Below are 19,865 nucleotides of genomic sequence, written 5' to 3'. Positions count from 1 at the left end.
TCAATTGGAAATCATAGCAACTACATCAAGTACCTAAGACTTAGAGATGAAGTATCTTGCCCAAGATTACAAAACGATGAAGTGGCAGAATCAGGTCTCCAGCCCAGGAGTGGCTGACTTGAATCCAAGCCTTTCACCACCATATTTTACTGTTCTCCCTGACAGGTGAACATCCAGTGCTAGCTCCATTACCCCGGTTGATGATGAGTTTACCTTTTTAGAATGAAGCCCATTCAAATACTAGAAACGTTTGAAACTGAGGGGCTTTCTTTCTCCATTGACCTGAGATTTGTTGCCAAGGCACTTTTACCCACTGGCCCTTAGTCATGTCTTCCTGGGCTGTACCACCTAAATCTAATTTCTGCAGCATCACTTGGAGCACTTAATGAACATGTATAAATTAATTCTTTATGTACACAGACACTGAGAACCTTCCACGGGCTAGGCAGTGTTAGCTGTGGAAATGCAAAGGTGAACAAGGCAGGCATGGTCCCTTCTATCACAAGGTGTGTATTTTTAAATGAAGCCATTTTATAGTCAAAGACAGAACTCAAAGCTAGGAGTTTCTCAGATTTAATGGAGATAAGAGAAAATACTCTGTTACTGGGTCATCTCATTCTACCCTAATACTGAGACCCAGATGTAGACAGAGGCTTCCTTTGGGTGAGATAAAACAAGGGTACCACCGAAGCCCTAGACACTGTCTGCTCAGAAAAAAAGAAAGCTGTAATTGATGGAATAAAAGCTTTTTTTGTCCTTGGCACACACCATAGATCTGGGGACAGTAAGTACCCACTGTGTGATCTTGCCCAGATGAGCTTCTCAGAGCTTCGGTTTCTTCATCTATAAAGTGAGTAGAACAATATGTAGCTCATAGAGTTTTGTTTAATGGAATAATAAACTCTTTCTTTTCCTAGGATAATAGACTCATATGTGTATATATAGATATACATATATACATGTATACATTTATATGTATACTTTATACATCTGTATATACAACCGCTTATGACTAATACTATGTTAACTTTTCATTTTATGTACAACTTCTTGTTTATCTTGGAGGTAGTCATTTTCTTGTTTTTCCATTTGTTTAGTTTCTTTATTATTAATATAATTCCAAACTTTCAAGTCAATTATCTGAATCACTGTTCAACATACTCAGAAGCACTGAGAATTCTATTTGTTTCATCTGCTTGGAGACCAGTTTCCGGGAGCCTTGGGAACTTTCCAGTAAGATGGGTTTGCCTCTATGCCTGTACACAGCTATCTTTCTGGAACTGCCAGACCTCAGTGTCCTGGAAATTCCTTCTCTTTTTTTTTTCCCTGTGTTGGATCTCCTGTTTCTTAGATCCAATGCTTTCTTCTTTCTTGATTTAATTACTTGTGCTGGTGGAGTATATCCTCCAGTAGTTCCCTGGGAAAGGTTGCAGGAGAGGAAATATTTTGAACATGGCTAAAAATGTCATTATTCTACCCTCACACTTGACTGATACTTTGGCTGAGTATAGACTGTGCTTAATGGGGTCTCTTTTCTTTCATTCTTATGGATTCTCAAAGAGATCATAACTTCTGGGAACTTTTAGTTTTTATTTTGGGAAACATTTTTGAATTATTTCTCTGATAATTCTTATCTGTTTTTTTCTTTCTAAAAATCCCTAGTTTCATAGGTTGGACCTTCTTCTCTAATTTTGTATTTTATCTCCTATATTTTAAAACTCCTGATCCTTTTGCTCTAATATGAGGAAAAAAACCTCCTCAGTTTACATTTCTTCCCTCCTATTGAGTTTTTCATTTCCACTTATTTTTTGGTGGGGGGGATGTTTTTTATTCTCTGAATATTTCCTTTTTATAGCATCCTATTTTTGTTCTACATGCAATATTTGCTCTTAATTCCTAAGTGTATCAAGGATAGATTTTGTTTCTTAACATTTCTTCTTCCTGAATACATCTGTTTCTTCCACTTTGCTTCTATGCTTTGTTCCACATGTTTGTTTCAGTTTCTGTTCTCCATGTTAGGCATTTTCCTCAGATCCTTGTTTTTTTTTTTATTTTTTATTTTTTTTATTTTTGGCCACCCTGTGTGGCTTGTGGGATCTTAGTTCCCCAACCAGGGATTGAACCCAGGCCCTTGGCAGTGAAAGCGCTGAGTCCTAACCACTGGGCCGCCAGGGAATTCCTGGATCCTTGTATTTTTACTCATATATAGGAGGGGGAACGCTACATTATAGATTGGAGCTCTGTGGATATGTCAGTTGAGGGACATTTGTTGACTCTGAGTTTCACTCCAGGGTGATCTGACTAGGGTTTCTTAGGAACCTCTATTGCAAATAATTTTAGATATTTCCTCTTAGCCTGGTCTGATTTCCAGAAAACGATTTTCTAATCTGCCAGGAGGAGGGTACAGGTCTGAAGGGAGCTATATGCCAGCATCCTTTTCATCCTTCTGTTTTTCAGTGCATACCACCAATCTCAACTGAATGGGCTGAAACTAGCTCAGTGGCCCTCTGATACCAGGCCTCCAGGGCTATGCCAGTGTAGAAAAGCAGCAAGTAACTGGATACATGAAATTGGGAAGGGAATCTGAGAATCTGTTTTTTAAATAGATTTTTCAATTAAAATCTCCCATTTTTATCCCCACTGCTACCCTCACTCCCAGCAGTATACGGTATCACCAATTTCTGTCTGTCTGGGGTGGGAGCTTCTGCATTAAATCAGGTTGCATCTTGAAGTTTCTCACTGCCAGCTGTAGGCTAAGCCAATTATCACTGGCCCACCTGTTTTCCAGCTTCCAAAACTTTGTTCCTGTGTCTCCCCTCCCATTCCTTTTGTCCTTTAGGGTTTGTGCCCCTAGAAAACTTTTTTTTTTTTTTTTTTTTTACTGCATCTTGGCTTTATTTCACAAGGAATGAAAGTAAATGCATGTGTTCAAACCAGCATCATTACCCTAACGCTTCATACAGTCTTCTGATGACCAAATGAGATAAAGTACCTGGCACTTTTGCTTAACGAAAAAGTTACTCACCCTCACCTTCACTCCTAAAAGTCTGCAGAGCATCTCATTTTAAAGACCACAGCTCTTACCCACAAATCAAGTCAACTTTCTCAGTGTGAGTTCCCTGGACCATGAAATCAAGGTGTCTACCTACTTCAGCCCAGGACTTGGTTTGGGCAGAGACTGTCTGTCCCAGGAGAAACCAGATGTGATTCTCTTCAATACAAATATATAATAGCCGATGCTAAGGAAAGGTCAGAAATCAAAGTCTCTGAAAATTAAAATGGTTTACCATGTAATGAATTGTTGTGCGTATTATCCTTATTATTTTTAAAAGCCCTACTTACTAGGTGAAATAAAAGGTCTTAGAAAAACAGCTTTCGGAAATATCAACAGCTAAACATATATTGAAAACAACTAAGCAAGGATCCATTGTCTTTCATTTATTTCCTTGATTGTCCAAGTAGTTAGTGGCCCAATCCTCTGAGGTTAGGTAGAGCACTGGTTGTTTAGTTACCGCACAATTTGGATGAGCTCCAGGCAGCAGAGCAGCACAAGCCCAGGAAGGGGCCAGAAAGAGAAGGCTTAAAGGCCATTCACCCATTCCCAGTTCTGAAGAACCGGTCAGCTTTATGACAGGCCCACTCAGAGTATGCAATGGCACTATGGGCTACTGCTTCTCACAAAAAAGAAAATGGGCTGCTCACTCCCTCACTAGATAGGTTTAAGCTTACTACACTGGGTGAAACCAACATTCATTGTGTCTCTTCTTGGAATGACTAGCCATACTCAGAAAAAGGTGTTGCTTCCAGTCAGTTCTTCACCTCGAAGGTGCTAAACTTGTTCAAAGAGCAGCCATTTGATAGTGTGGTTACCACCTGAGTATACAGCACAAGCAACATTCCAGCAGTGTCACCCAACTGAGCTGCACTGGGCAGACACCCCCCACCATCTCCCTAGATCTCCTGATGCTGCAAACTGTCACAGATGTATCCACAACCTCTGGATGGAAAAGTAAACAAATGAGGGCTTCCCTGGTGGCGCAGTGGTTGAGAGTCCGCCTGCCGATGCAGGGGACGCGGGTTCGTGCCCCGGTCCGGGAAGATCCCATATGCCGCGGAGCGGCTGGGCCCGTGAGCCGTGGCCGCTGAGCCTGTGCGTCCGGAGCCTGTGCTCCGTGACGGGAGAGGCCACAACAGTGAGAGGCCCGCGTACCGCAAAAAAAAAAAAAAAAAAAAAAAAGTAAACAAGTGAAAAGGGGTTACATCACTCTCATGCACCTAAGCAAAGATAGGAAATGGAATGGAATGGCTTAAGGACATCTGCAAAGATACTGACTTTCAAGGCCATTGTTAGCCCCCTAAATAAGAAGAAAACACCTGCAGCACTGTGGACACCTGGAACTGACATCACAGGGCTGAGAATGTCTGATACCAATATGGTATGATGGGCTGTAAGATTGTGAATTACCTGGATGAAATATTCAGGTGTTCTGAGGACAAGGGAGGTGAGGACTAATGGTGATTTTAAGAAAAAATTTTCACTTTGTCTATAACCAATGCTTATACTTCCTTTCAAGAGAAACAGGCTCAGCGCTCAGCATGCTGCACACATGAAGGAAAGAGTAAAACCGATGGAACTGCAACCCTAGCGCTCGTCACTTAAGTGCCTCCTCTGTGACCGGTACTAGGTTAAGCACTTTGCATACAAGGTGTCATTTAATCACTACAACCATCTTATGAGGTAGGTGTTAGTATCTTCATCACACAAATGGAGAAACCGAGACTCAGAGAATTGAAATTGTCTAAGAGTCCACTGCTAGTGGCAGTGTTGAGATTCAAAGCCTAGGTACCTTTCACTACACCACAGGCTATCAGAGCTGAGAGTACGTGACCCATAAGTGGTGTGAACAGGAGCCCCTGATCTGGAAGAGGAGTACAGGACCTAGTTTATGCCTCCGTGCCCACAAATGATTTGCTTAGACGTTTGCTTGGTGTTCTGCTCAATGCTTGTGGTTGACCTCCAGGAAGACCGCCTGGTACCGACCACCTTCTTATAGGTCACAGAGAAGAGGATGGAAGCCTCTTCCCTAGAAGAGGGAAAGAGACTCTTTCCATCCTGAAGAGTCTCACTGAGGTCTATGTCACTCTCTTTATGAGAGGGACCCTGTCCTTGCATCTTGGTCAGTCAGCCTACTGCAGCAATTCCTCCCACTCTTCTTATGCCTCTCACCTGCCCCTTCGGAGCTTCCCTGGATCCACAGAGGCACAGAGTGCCGTGGGATCGCTCAGGGCCTATGTATGCTCACTGGCTTGCTGGGCTGGGCCTTTAAGGCTGCAGGCTGCAGGCTGCAGGAAGGTGTGCTGTTGGCTCACCCTGTGCACTGTGGCTCAGGCTGCAGACGCCAACTCTGACATCTTAGTTCTTTCTCCCCACGGCTGCGTGGAGGAGCCCACACACAGTGCAAGCAAGCAGTGCGGGGGAGTTGGTGCTCTGTGGGTGAACTCTGACCGATGGCAGACTGTTAATTCTTTCACGTGTCACTCTATTTCTATATGTTCTTTCTGGGGATGTCGCTACTGACCAAGAAACCAGCTGTATCTTCTGTTGATGCCAAGGCCAGCTCAGTCACTTAACCACCTCGTGTTTGCTCTGCTCCTTTCCTAGTTCATTCCCTCACTCTTGCTTCTCTAGAACTGTACAACTCCCCTCCCCCCATGAAGTCTTAGCACGTCAGTTTTGTCTCATGCAGTTTTCTAGAAAACCCAGGAAAAGATACTAAGTATGATGATAGTTCTCTCTTAACCTCTGCTAAGTCTGATAACCAGTGGTCAGGAGTGAGGTGGATGGAAGAACTATTTTTTGTGCATTAAGTCAGAGAGAGGAAAAGTGCTCAGCCTTGGGTATCAGCCTGGGCTGCATAAGTCAAAAGAGACATCTCTCTTCTTCTTGGGGGGCAGTGGCTTTGAACAATTCTCATAAGTAAGAAGGCATGAAGACTCAGCTGTGGAGAGCCATTTTCCTGCCATTGGAGCCCACGGGCAATAGGTAAATGGTCTTAATGGCCAAAAAGAGGAGCGAAAGAGAGAGGGGAGGAGAGGGGTGGAAAAGAGAGAAGGAAGAGGAGACTTACTAAATGTGATCCCAGTTCTATTGATTTCTGGACTTCTTACATTGAGGTGCTTATGTTACTATCAAGATTAAATGTATCCGGGACTTCCCTGGTGGCGCAGTGGTTAAGAATCTGCCTGCCAATGCAGGGGACACAGGTTCGAGCCCTGGTCCGGAAAGATCCCACATGCCGCGGAGCAACTAAGCCCGTGTGCCACAACTACTGAGCCCATGTGCCACAATTACTGAAGTCCACGTGCCTAGAGCCCGTGCTCCACAACAAGAGTAGCCACCGCAATGAGAAGCCCGCACATCGCAAGGAAGACTAGCCCCTTCTTGCCACAACTAGAGAAAGCCCACGTGCAGCAACAAAAACCCAATGCAGCCATAAATAAATAAATTTATATTAACAAAAAGATTAAATATATCCTTGTGGTGGGAGAAGAAAGAACACTGTCTTCTACTTGGATTTCTGCTTAATCATGACGAATACAAGAAGATCACCAATTTTTAGGAATTCAGGATGGAATGCTCACCACCAACGGAGATCTCTGCCCCACATATTCGAATCTCGTCATTACTGCTACAGGCCAGTTTGCAGACAAACAGGGTTGTACCCAGGGGAAGACCTGTGACTTGTGAGCTGAGTGAGTGACCATGCTGAAAATAGATTCTTCTGTCAAACTTGTAGAGGATTAACTTGTTAAAACTGGAGAATTGCAAGCAGCCTTGTTTGGTCTTCAAAGAGCACGAAATGTTGACAGCTGACCCAAGTGAAATTACATGGGAAGGCTGCACAGTCACATCCCCTCTCTTGCACACATCTGCAATAAGACACAAATGCAAAAGACATAAGATGGCATATAAGAAACCCACTGCAAGATGGAGGGTTTGTGTAATTCCCCAAAGCTGGATAAAACTAACCCTGTCAAATGATGGAAATATACATAAGCTACATTGCTCTGGCTGTATTGGTGAAGCACAATGAGGAGAGAAGGCAACCATATTAAAGTCTAACTGTATTTGAATTAAAATGTACATCCTTCTCAAAACAGTAATACTATAACCAGAACTATAAATAGGAAAGTGGTGAGAAAATAGGGTTGGAAGAACATTCAGGAGCACAGTTCTAGGAAAAACCAATCTCTCTTATATGCAAATTATTCACCAGACTACTAAAAATCACTTCCCAGAATAAATCACATTTGTTTCCATCCCCACTTATGATTTATAACACTTACTTCAATACTCATACCAAAATGATTAACAAGCTATTAGAAATGTTTAAAAGGCTATTACAAATGTTAAAGGGCAGATTTGGGAATAATTCCCTCTCTTGCTATATTAGAGGTATAAAGTATGTGTAATCTATTATTTTATAACAAAGAGAAAATATTTAGGGGCTCTGTATGTGTAGTTTGCATCAAGGATGGAAATCAAGTCTTACCATGGTATTCCTTCAAGATGTAAGACCCTAGGTAGGATGAACCATTGCCCAATACAGCTAATACGAAATCACATGAATGTATTCTTCTTTTAAAAAGAGTTCTCCATATTATTTTCTATATGCCAGGTCCCACAATAAACTCTTAAAGAGAGGTCATTCTTACTCTCTAGGAGGTTTTGTATATGTAGATACGACAACTAATCAGAAATTAGCAGTTTTGGGTAGTACTCACTACTGCTGATGAAAAAAAGAAAAAAAAAAAACCTCAGAATTATAGACTCACCTTGAATTTTTAGATGTGATATAAAGCCTCCACTGAAAGCCTTTTTTGGTAATTATCAGATTGCTTGTATCAACTACCATAAACAAATTGGTAAAAAAGTTATTCAAATCAAATAAAGGAAATACTGAATTCTGAAAAGTTTCCATTTTTATTTTCAGAACTATGTCTCTTTCTCTCTCTTATCTTACTTATATTTTTGTTTTCTGTTTCTTTGATCCTAAGGGGCCAGAAAGTAAAAAATAAGATGCCAATAAAAACAGCAAAGAAAATGCCAGCCATTATTTTTTTAGCGGAGCTGAATCCATCCATGAATACCCTCTGTTAAAATGCACTATAATGTAAAACATTCATTCATGATGCCTAGCTTGATACCTAGCCATTTTGTTAAAAGGAAAAGATATCATTGGACTCTTAATCATTAGTATTAATGAAATAAAATACATATTAGCAACAGACATAGAACCAGACTTATCCACTTAAACTTGACAGAAGATTGACTACAAAAGACCAACTACCAGAACATTTACCACAAATGCATATTTCATCTATAACTGAGAATTTAAACCAAAAATCCCTCCACAGATTAAATTACAGAAATATCTTACCTATTTTTGCTTTAACTAACAGCCACACGACGATAAAAATAAGTGCCAATGGGCACCCGTTAACTGTATGTGCCATGAACAGTCAACTCTGGGATACACCTCTGTATTTTTCCTTGTAAAAGAAGACAAATTCATTCATGTTAAATACATTCACAAAATACCAGAACCAATACTATTCAGAGGGCTTAAAATGCCCCTTTAATTTTCTTCACGTTGTTAAGATTTTTTTGTTTTTAATGAAGTTTACCTTTAAAACTAGTAAACTGAAAATCTTAGCCACCTCTAACCCCCATGTCATTTAAGCTTCTTGGGGTCAGCAAAGGGTGGGGGAAGAGATCTGGCCTTTGGAGTCCTTTAGAACTGGTTTAAATACTTTGAGACTATTGGGCAAGTTACTTAACCTTCTGAGCTTCAGTCTCACACAAAACTTTTTTCTTCCAAACAGGGCTGCATCATCATAGTCAAACGCAGTAGTATTAAATTCCAAGAGTAGTGAGAATTTCTTTCTTTTTATTAATTTTTAAAATTTAAAGTCTTTTACTGAATTTGTTACAATATTGCTTCTGTTTTATGTTTTGGTTTTTTTGGCCGCAAGGCATGTGGGATCATAGCTCCCTGACCAGAGATGGAACCCACACCCCCTGCTTTGGAAGGCGAAGTCTTAGCCACTGGACCACCAGGGAAGCTCCAGTAGTGAGAATTTCTGATCTAGTTATGTGTAACAGGAGATTAAAAAGTGGCTCATAGGCCCGTAAGCCATGGCCACTGAGCCTGTGCATCCAGAGCCTGTGCTCCGCAACGAGAGAGCCCACAGCGGTGAGAGGCCCGCGAACCACAAAAAAATAAAAAATAAAAAAAATAAAAAAATAAATAATAAATTTTAAAAAATGGCTCATAACCACACACACCCTGCCCCCCCACCAAGAATTCAGTGAAAGATTGATCTCTTTGGCAGTAAGAAAAGAATTCCAAGGGTTCTTAGGGGTCTGTTTGGGTTTTCTATAGAAGTTCAATTTTGTTTGTTTGCTTGTTAATTCATTATTTATTTATTTTACTGAGTATTTTTACCTTGAATGATTTGGAAAACACAAGCTGGTGATTTCTGTTTGTTTCCAACTTTAAACTTAAGGAATGGCTTTAGCAAATCCCTAAATTCTATTAAAGGTGGGCCAGAAATTCATGAAGCAGGCTGAAAAGCTGTGTGATGTTGGGCCACTGGCAACCAGCCAATGCAAATGTTCACCTCGCATTCCCATACCTAGAAATGGGCCAGAACGTACTGGAGAGCCTCAGAAAAATTCACTTATTCATTCAACAGTGATGGCTACCTTTCATCTGCCAGGCACCGTGTTAAGTGCTAGAGATACAACAGTCCTGCCCTAGTGGGCTTCTAGAAAGTGTCCACTTGTTCTTTCCTTTTTTGCGGTACACGGGCCTCTCACTGTTGTGGCCTCCCCCGTTGCGGAGCACAGGCTCCGGACACACAGGCTCAGCGGCCATGGCTCACAGGCCCAGCCGCTCCACGGCATGTGGGATCTTCCCGGACCAGGGCACGAACCCGCGTCCCCTGCATCGGCAGGCGGACTCTCAGCCACTGCACCACCAGGGAAGCCCCACTTGCTCTTTTGACTCCTCTGCCTCTAACTCAATCATCACTCAGGGAAGCCCCCAAATAATATCAGCATCTTTTCAATAATCTTTGCTGGTGGCTCTTCCTCCTCCTCCTGTTAGGTCTTGGAGGACCTCAGTGTACTCAAGACATTTTTGTCTCTATTTCTAGTCTCTCCCGAGGGATCTCCTCTGGTCACCTGGCTCTAGATACCATCTGTATGCTAAAGACTCTCCGATGCTTATCTTCAACTCAGACATTGCTCTGAGCTCTAGTCTCATACGTATGTCTCCTTGGCATCACTTCTTGGACATCTAAGAGACTGCTCAATATTAACATATTCAAATTGAATTTTTGGTCTCCCTTCTCCAAACTGGTTCTTCCTCCAGCCTTTTCTACCTCCGTGAATAACATTTTTATCCCCTGAATTGCTCAAAAACCTAGACGTCATCCTCGATTCCACCCTCTCTCTCATGCCCCACAGCCAAACCATCACTAAGTCCTGTCAATTTTATCTCCTGAATACATCACAGATCAGTCCACTTCTATTTCTACCATCCTCATCCCAGTCCAAACCACTGTCCTCTCTCCCCTAGATGACTGCAGTAGCTCCTTAATGTGCCTCTCCATCCATCTTTGCCCCTTTCTAAGTCATTTTCACATAGCTGACTACCTTTTAAAAACATACATCAGATTATGTTACCTGCTTCATATCACCTCTATTTAAAACCCATCAACAGGGCTTCCCTGGTGGCGCAGTGGTTGAGAGTCCGCCTGCCGATGCAGGGGACACGGGTTCGTGCCCCGGTCCGGGAGGATCCCACATGCCGCGGAGCGGCTGGGCCCATGAGCCATGGCTGCTGAGCCTGCGCGTCCGGAGCCTGTGCTCCGCAACGGGAGAGGCCACAACAGTGAGAGTCCCGCGTACCGCAAAAAAAAAAAAAAAAATCAACAGGTCCCCATTGCTGTTAAAAAAAAAATCCCAAGTCCTTACCATACATGACTCTCTCAGCCACTGCATGGCTTCATGTCTCCTATCTTGCCACCATCATTTGCTCTACGTTTTTGCCTTGCCAGCTCTGCTTCATTCACACTGGCCTTCAGACTGTTCCTTGAGCAAGACATGCCCTTTGCTGCTCCGGGGACTCTGCGCTTTTCATTTCCTCTGCTAGAATCCTCTTCCCCTGGCTCTTCTTAGTGGCTGACTGGCTTACATCTCTCAGACCTCAGATCATGTGTCACTTCCTCAGAGAGCCCCTCCCTGACCACTCAGCTAAAGTGGTCTTGGCCATCTCCTTTCTACTCATCACCTTATTTACTTCATGATACAATCTGTAACTATCTTATTTATTTATTTGATTGTCTTATTTGTCATCTGCCTTTGTGCTAGAGTTTAAGCCACCATGAGAGCAGGAACTTTGACTGTCTTGCTCACTGCCGTATGCGAGCACTTGGCATTGGGAAAGAGTACTCAATATGTCTTTTTTGAACGAGAGAAGGGAAGGAGGGATGGAGGGGCTATAGACAATTCCCTATAAACGTCCCAGTGGTAGGCAGCATAATGGCCCACCAAAGACGTCCATGCCCTAATCCCCAGGCCTGTGAATATATTATGTTGCACAACAAAGGGACTTTGGAGATGTGACTAAAGTTAGGGACCTTGAGGGGAGAAGGTTATCCTGGACACCCAGATGCGCCTGATCTAATTACGCGAGTCCCTAAAAGTGGGTGAGGGAGGCAGAAGGGTCGGTCAGACAGCTGTAGAGCGAGGACTGTGCTGCTGCCTTTGAAGATGGAGGGAGGGGGTTATGGGCCAAGGAAGGTGGTGCCTCTGAAATCTGGAGATGACCCTCAGCTCACATATACTGTAAAATGTATTCTCTGGGTCTTGGTTTAAAATGTTTGAGAAACACTGATCTAAATTGAAATCCAACAGTTTTGCTCTCTCTAAATCATGAAGGCCCAGGTCATGGCACACAATAGCTTCTGTGAGCTAATTCCTGTCTTCATTACCAGCCACATCCACCACTGATGACACTGTTGTCTAGTAACACTGAGCTGCACATCCCATGCCAATACATGCTTCTGTGTCTTTGTTCATGTTATTCTCTTACCTTTCCAATGTTCTTAGACTGGCTAAGTCTTTTTTTTTTAGTGGATGGTATTTTTTTTAATTTATTTAATTTATTTTTGGCTGTGTTGGGTCTTTGTTGCTGTACCCGGGCTTTTCGCTAGTTGAGGCGAGCAGGGACTACTCTTTGCTGCGGTGCACAGACTTCTCACTGTGGTGGCTTCTCTTGTTGTAGAGCACGGGCTCTAGGAGCGCGGGCTCTAGAACGCAGGCTCAGTAGTTGTGGCGCACGGGCTTAGTTGCTCCGTGGCATGTGGGATCTTCCCGGACCAGGGCTTGAACCCATGTCCCCTGCACTGGCAGGCGGATTCTTAACCACTGCGCCACCAGGGAAGCCCCAGATTGGCTAAGTCTTACTCATCCAGCCCAACTCAGCTCCGGCACCTTCTATTCAGTCATTTATTCAACAAATATATATTTAGCCATTGCTATGTGCCAAGGACTTGGGAGAGAGTGGAGAAAAAGACAGACAAGGTTTTAGGTCTCATGGAACCAACATTCTGGAGAAGGTAGACAAAAGACAAATAAATAACAAACAGATACCTTCAGATAATGACGAAAGAATAAGAGAGGCTAAGGGGAGAGAGAACCCGAGGAGGAGAGAAGCCAGTCAATGAAGGTGTTTCTAGGAGGTGAAACTTGAGCTGAGATTGGCACAGGCCAGACAAAGACTCAAAAAGACTTCCTGACAGAATAAATGTTGAGTGCAAAGCCTGGAGGCAAAGGAACAAGCTTGCTGTGGTTGAGGCATAGAAATAAGGTCAGGGTATCTGGGGAAAGTGACTCTGGGGAGAATGGTATGAAATGAAATTTGAGAAGAAGGTAGGAGCCAGATCTACCATGGGCTTGTTTGCCATGGAAGGGAGCCTGGATTTTACTCTCCAATCTATGGGAAACCATTGGTATATCATTAGAGGTTTTATTTATTTATTTAACTGGGTTTTAACTAGGGTATCACAAGATATGAATTACATTAAACACACACACAAATACAAAAGCAAACAAACAGAAAAACTAGTCTTGGCTCTGTGTATGGAGGCTGGAGTAGAAGCAAGCAGACCAGTTAGGAAGCACCTGGGGAGGCCCAGGTAGGAAATGATGGTGATGTGGACCACAGTGATAGCAGCAGAGATGGAAAGAAGTAGCCAGATCTTAGCCTTATTGATGTCTTTAGGTAGACTAAAGCCTCCTACTAGTATCTTCATAGCATCCTGGCATCCTCCTATCTTAGCACCTGTTGTATTAAATAGGACTAATTTCTTCTGGTATCAGCTTGTCTCCTCCATTAGCTTGCAAGTTCCTCATGGGCAGAGGCCACAATCCGTAGCACATTAAAGGCATGTGTTGAACTGAATGAAATTTAAATGGTTTTTCTGTTTTTTACTTCTGGTTTAGTTTAATATAACTACAATACATTAAAAGTACATTAAATCTTATTCTGCTACATGGTGTTCGACATCATTAATAAGTCTTTTTTTATTGTAGCTACCTTAGTTTAGTTTAAAATTCGTTAGTTTTCATTAAGCCTTGGAATATTCTGGCATAAAGGAAATTATGGATTGAATTAGAAGATAACTGAATGAACAGATATATAGGGATTAAATAGGTTTCTGCTTCTTAACTGCAAAGGGTATCTACAGGGTATCTTTCAATGTGCCTTGCAACTTATGAAGCGATAACATTCTCCAAATAGTAAAATATTCAATAGTAAAACATTACTTGGTTATTATAAGAATTTAAAAAATGTATATATCTGAAATATGTATATATATGATAGATATATACACACACCTATATATGAAATAGGCAAAATAGAGGATAAATTTGAGTTTATATAGTACATTGATTCAAACACAAACATGCTCATTTCCTCTGAATGACCAGATAAAATAGCTGCTTCATGTATAAGAAACTCAGAACCACAAAGACCTTCAAGTAAATGAGGTATCTTCCAATAAAATGAAACCTCCTATCAACTGTAAACATCCTTCATACAGTCTGCCTGGAGGGTCAATATTAAAACTACAACTCTGTCTTGAATCAGAAAATCAAAGAGTGTGCTATGTCACTGACTCATCACTCAAGTGGTGACAATTTCCAGACAGTGAAAACAACATCTCAATGAGGGGGGCGGGGACCAGCCAGAAATAAAGCAACTGGCAGGAGGGCAGAGACAATTCCCCCTCAGTGAGCCTCTCTTTCCCCACTTCTCCAAGAAGCACAAAATAAACAGCTAAAATCATATTTGACTAGGCTAGGAAAAACCCTTACCACAGGTGGTAATTTCATGTAGGCAAGAACTCTTCCTACTTCCACATCACTTTTCTTCTGTAGCACCATAGTAAGCTCAAGGGGCAGCATGGTATTGTGGAAAAGAAAAAGCCTAGTGAATCTCAGTTCTACTGTGTGCTGTTAACTGTCAGGGGGCCATTTCCTCATTCATGCAATGAGTTCAGGAATACCTACCTAGACAAAGTCACTAGGAGGATGAATATGCCAGTGTCATGGACCCATGAGAATACCTAGCACAGGGTAGGCACTCCACTGAGGCTAGCTCCCATTTTCCCTTCTGGGTCCAGCTTTTGTATCTCTTTTCTAAATCGTTTACGACTTTCAACGTATTGGAATTGTATGTTTTGTTAGACAAGGTAAAAGGTCATATGTTAGGCAGTCTTAGCCCTGGCTATCAAAGAATTCCTTCTTTCTGGGTCCAGCTTTTGTATCTCTTTTCTAAATCGTTTACGACTTTCAACGTATTGGAATTGTATGTTTTGTTAGACAAGGTAAAAGGTCATATGTTAGGCAGTCTTAGCCCTGGCTATCAAAGAATTTAATAACTCAGAGGAGGAAGGAACCTCAAAGGTTAGCCAATAATTACCATGTCCTACTGCTCCTTTCCCCTCCTAAAAGCTGACATTTGAGTCTGGGCCGCCAGAGAACAACCAAGTGATTGTTCTGAATGTGCATTAAGGCTGTCTGCCTTATAAATACGTGCCGTTAATTACCCAGTTGACGCAATGAGGCAGGGTACAAAATCATTCTCTTCTGCCAGCAAAGCTACTGACAGACATATCTTACTGGTGGCAGATCAGTACAGAGACAACACTTTGGAGGTCATGTATTCTACATTCCTCATTTTTTTTTTTTTTGTGGTACGCGGGCCTCTCACTGTTGTGGCCTCTCCCATCGTGGAGCACAGGCTCTGGACGTGCAGGCTCAGTGGTCATGGCTCACGGGCCCAGCCGCTCCGCAGCATGTGGGATCTTCCCGGACTGGGGCACGAACCCCTGTCCCCTGCATCGGCAGGTGGACTCCCAACCACTGCGCCACCAGGGAAGCCCTACATTGCTCATTTTATATACAGATAAACTGAGCCCTAGAGAAAAGAAGGGACTTGCCAAAGGTCCAAAGGTCACATTAATAGCAGAATCCAGATCAGAACAGAGGTGTCCCAATTTCTAATCCAAGATTACTTCTAGCAGGTAAGATTGCTTCTGATCAGTTGCAACTATAGCAGCATAAAACTAGAAATAACGCTAATATTAACACTGCCCTTAATACTAATGCTACAGTTTGTTGATCTTTTATTATGTTTGATGTACATTACATACAATCTTTATGATACCCATCTAGTAAAGCACTTACAATGACTAATGCTTTAGTTTTCAGAAGGTTGAATCACCCACCTCCCTCAAAAGAAGGTCAAACAATAAAACCCAGTGTACATACAATAGTAACCATCTCTAATGATCTATTCCACTCTGAGGATGGAAGAGGAAAATCAGGTCCACCAAGTAGCTAACTTGCAACTCAGCCACTGGAGCCAACCTTCTCTTCCCCATACCTTTCCATGGGCTATGTCATGAAAAAGAAGAGTTTCCTGACCAAAGCATCATCTCCTTTTTGCTTCTGAGTCTACCATTTGTTGAAAAAATCGAACAAGCCATAACATGGACAAACCCTGGCCTGCCAGCCTCAGATCATCAAATCACCCCCTTCATAATGTCATGTCAGATGGCTTAAAGGGGAAGGAAAGTAACCACATCAACCCCTTCTGCTTTTTCTTCTTTCTAGCCAACAGTTCCAACCCCCATTACATGAGCCGAATTGGACGCACACCTGTTTTCCTTTCTTATGCAGCTGCTGAGGCTCTCTTGAACCTTCTCTCATCTCACTGGTTAGCATTTGTAGTCCTAATTTTACCCATTTACAGGAACTTTCTTCTCTTGCTTGAATTCAGGAGACTTCTGAAGTTTGGGTCCCTCTCTCTCTCTTTTTTTAAATTTTAGGGTGTTTTCTCCTTTCCCGCTTTATGACCTCTTTATAATTTTTCTTAACAAAGATCCCCTTATGCTTTTTTCCCTTCTTTCCTGTTTTTCTGGAATGTTCTGTCAGACCTATTCGTCTCTATTTCCAATTCAGATATATCACCCTGGACATAATATACTGGCTCCTGAAATGTTGTGTGTAAACAAATTACATTTAAAATGCATTAGGGAATCTTATCAGGCCCCAACCCCAGAGTCATGTGTACTGTGAACTGTCTTATAAATTGAACAAGCATTCCTACAATAGAGCAATAAACAGGAAATAAAGAAAGAAGAAATAAGACGTGGATGGAGTCTTGAAGAAACAAGGTACTTTCAGATCAGTTGGTGTTATTTGCTATGTTTTTTTCTTTCTTCGATTAGCTTCACAAGGCTACAATTTTCATGGCACTTGTTCAATTAAGTTTCAACAATCCAATCTTCTCTAATTTCACTCTCTGCATCCTTCAATAGCTATAAATAAAATAAGCCATCTTTTACTGAAAAGGATGATATACTGGAAAGAGCCTGGTATTTAGGGCCAGAGGATCATCCTGGGGTCAGGTGTCATCCTGGTTTCTCCACTTCTACCTGTGTCATCATCACAAGTAACTCTGAAAAAATGGCAATCCACATTTATTGAGAAAATTAGATCTCTTTCACTAACTTTTCTTCCTTAGCTTATTGGAAAAGTCTCTCCTTTGACACATTTAACCTTGAAGTCTCTATTCATGGACAATGGCATGGGAGTGGCAGGTTTATCCTTGAGTCTTGTAAAATCCTGGCAAGTTTTGTAGCTTCAACCCCTGAGTCTTTTCTTAGAGCTATAAGGCATTAAAAGTATTAAAGCACATTACAATTACTTTGTTTTAAGAGTTTTCTCGGAATTTCACAACTATCTTAATATAATTGGAGGCACCCTGGGTCTAGGGGGCAGACAAAGACTAATGATCACCATGCTACAATATTCCTCAAGGTTTCTTCTATAAACTAAAAATTCAACCGAAATCTCGACACTAATAATCCCATATCTCAGCACCTCTGCCTGTTTTACTTAATATTTTCCTTTTCTTCTGCATATTACTGCAAAAGGGATGTAAATTAAGATTCTAATCTTAATAATCTTTTATAGGCATTTACTTAGCAATTTATCACAATGCAGAGCATGTGACTGAGTTGTTAACATTTGGTCTTCTACTAAATAAAGTAACTATTGGTATCTCTATTCTGCAGGTGGAGAGATCTGCAAGTTGATCACGATAATACAGAAAAACCAGAAGTAAATTCAGAATTAGATAAATTAGAACTACCTTCCATGCTTGAGTTTCCTCAATTGTAAAATAAAAATAAAAATAGCACCAAACTCACGGGATTATTGTGGGAGTTAAATGAGAAGCTCTTAGCAAAGTGCCTGGTATATAGAAAGAGCTCAATAAATACTATCATCCATTATTATTATTATAAGAAAAAAGATAATATCATTTACTTATCAAGGACATTGTTAGAATTAAGCTAGACAGCCTTGCTTTTTGACCTCTCTCTTGGCCCATTCATCTGGCTCATCACTGAAGAATTAATTTGATTAAAACTAGATCCCATACCTCCTTCATAAAAGGTGACTTCATGCCACTTACAATTTATGACATACTAAGTGTTCTCATAATAATTGTCTTCCTAAACAGTTTTAACTTTTTTGAGGACAGGAACTGAGACTTACGTTTCTTTATATTACAATGACCGGCACAACGTCTTGAACATAACAGATGTTCAATACATATTTATACTTTAAAAGCACATTGTTACCATTAGCAAAGAACACCACAATGTTCCAAGAACGAAGGAAATTGGACAAAGTTTCTTTGGGATTTGGCTTTCTTTCCAGATTAGCCTGCACAAATGTACATGCAGAAGTTGAGAGCAGTGCTGCGAGTGTAATTGCAAAGATGACAAATAATTGGCCAAAGAACAAAGCAGGTACAATTAAAAAAAAAAGTCCACAGTTGAGAAATGATGTACATCTACTGTACTTACAGGATTCTTCTCCCATAAAAATCTCACATCTGCTTTAGAATTTTTTCCACACTAGAACTCATTCTAAGGTAAGAAAGATTCAAAGCTTGCCAAAATTTGGGAATTTATGTAAACATCATGACAGTCAAGAAACATGATATGTGATAAAAGAATGCTGCAAACTCTTTTAGAGCCTTTTGTGCCCAAGAAAGTGACAGTAATGAATTGAGAATTTCACATTAAAATGGAGGGAAAGAGTATCAGCTCTCAGACACTAAGATCCTTTCAGTTATATGCTGGACAGAGAAACAGGGCACTGTACCATTCCTTGTCAATGGGAACCAGAATCTAATGTTTGTTTGCCCAAGTGGAGGTGGATATGTTTTGAGTCAGAGGTGCAAAGGCAAGGAGCACAGAGTCTGGAGCCAAAAACCTGTAACTCACTACCTCTGTGAAAGTGTGAAAGTTTCCACATCTGTAAAACGGGAATACTTATAACCAGTTCACTGAGTTTCTAAAGAATTATAGAGGATAACAGTGATACCCAAGGGCCAAGTCCATAGTAGGTGCTCAACGAAGACTTTTATCCACACAGGATATACTCCTAGGGGATTGTAACAGACATTCGGAGTTTTGCCTTGTTCTTTAGAGATACCAGGAAAAAACTTTTTGTATGCATTTGCATTGCTATTCGTAAAACCTGGATCTAATCGCAGGGATACTTAATCTCCTCCAATGTTTGTATTTTACTGCCCCTCAACCAAGTGAAAAGAGCCTCTCTAAAGAGACATTTCACAGATGAGAAAAGCGACTGGCCAGGCGGCTCGCCCCAGAGCATTCTGCTAGTGACTAGACAGGTGGGGACTCTGCGTCTACAGAGGCCCCAGGAAAGTGCTGCGGAGAAAGGGACAATTCACCCCCATGCAAGACTAAGTAAGACTCCTCCATATCTTATTCACAAAAGATCCACTTCCGAGCCGCGAGTCACGCCCGTGGGCCTGGACCCAGGCTGGCCCCTGACGGGTACCTGCTGCCGTTTCCAGACACCAGCCCTCCCCTCCTCACGTTCCCACCGTTCTGCGAACGCCTTGGAAACTCAATCTGAGCGCCCCTCCGCTCCATCTGGCCAACCGCGACCCGGCACTCTCAAGCGAACGTCCAGCCCACAGTGAGGACCCAGATGAGCAGAGGCCGCCCCCAAACCCCCCTCCCCGGGAGAAGCGAAGCACGAAAGCCGGGGGTCCCAAGCGTCCGCGCCCCACCGATTCCCCGGCCACTCACCGCGCGTCTCCAGCCCGCGGGCCCGCTGCGGGGCGGCGCGGAGCCGATGGCCCGGGTGCTGCGGGACGCACGTGCGGCGCAGGCAG

The 19,865-nt window shown here is 42.2% G+C and overlaps 1 protein-coding gene across 4 annotated transcripts in view; it reads right to left on the bottom strand.

Moving 5' to 3' along the window:
• IL12RB2 (interleukin 12 receptor subunit beta 2) overlaps window positions 1-19,865 on the bottom strand; it is an 80,741-nt gene extending 60,876 nt beyond the window's left edge. The window contains exons 1-3 of one of the 4 annotated variants that reach the window (XM_024734589.1): window positions 19,780-19,865; window positions 8,442-8,553; window positions 6,643-6,930 (exon numbers count right to left, since the gene is read on the bottom strand). In XM_024734589.1, the coding sequence (XP_024590357.1) occupies window positions 6,643-6,930; window positions 8,442-8,517 (364 nt within the window). In that variant the 5' untranslated portion in view covers window positions 8,518-8,553; window positions 19,780-19,865. Of the gene's footprint in view, window positions 1-6,642; window positions 6,931-8,441; window positions 8,554-11,044; window positions 11,163-19,779 lie in introns of those variants that run through there. The other 3 variants (XM_024734590.1, XM_024734592.1, XM_024734591.1) reach the window with 3 other exon arrangements.

Source organism: Neophocaena asiaeorientalis, unplaced genomic scaffold (genome assembly GCF_003031525.2).
Source record: "Neophocaena asiaeorientalis asiaeorientalis breed wild unplaced genomic scaffold, Neophocaena_asiaeorientalis_V1.1 scaffold15, whole genome shotgun sequence".
In the NCBI taxonomy this organism is placed as follows: domain Eukaryota; kingdom Metazoa; phylum Chordata; class Mammalia; order Artiodactyla; family Phocoenidae; genus Neophocaena; species Neophocaena asiaeorientalis.
Note: the sequence above shows the minus strand (reverse complement) of the source record. Positions and strands in the feature narration are given on the sequence as shown.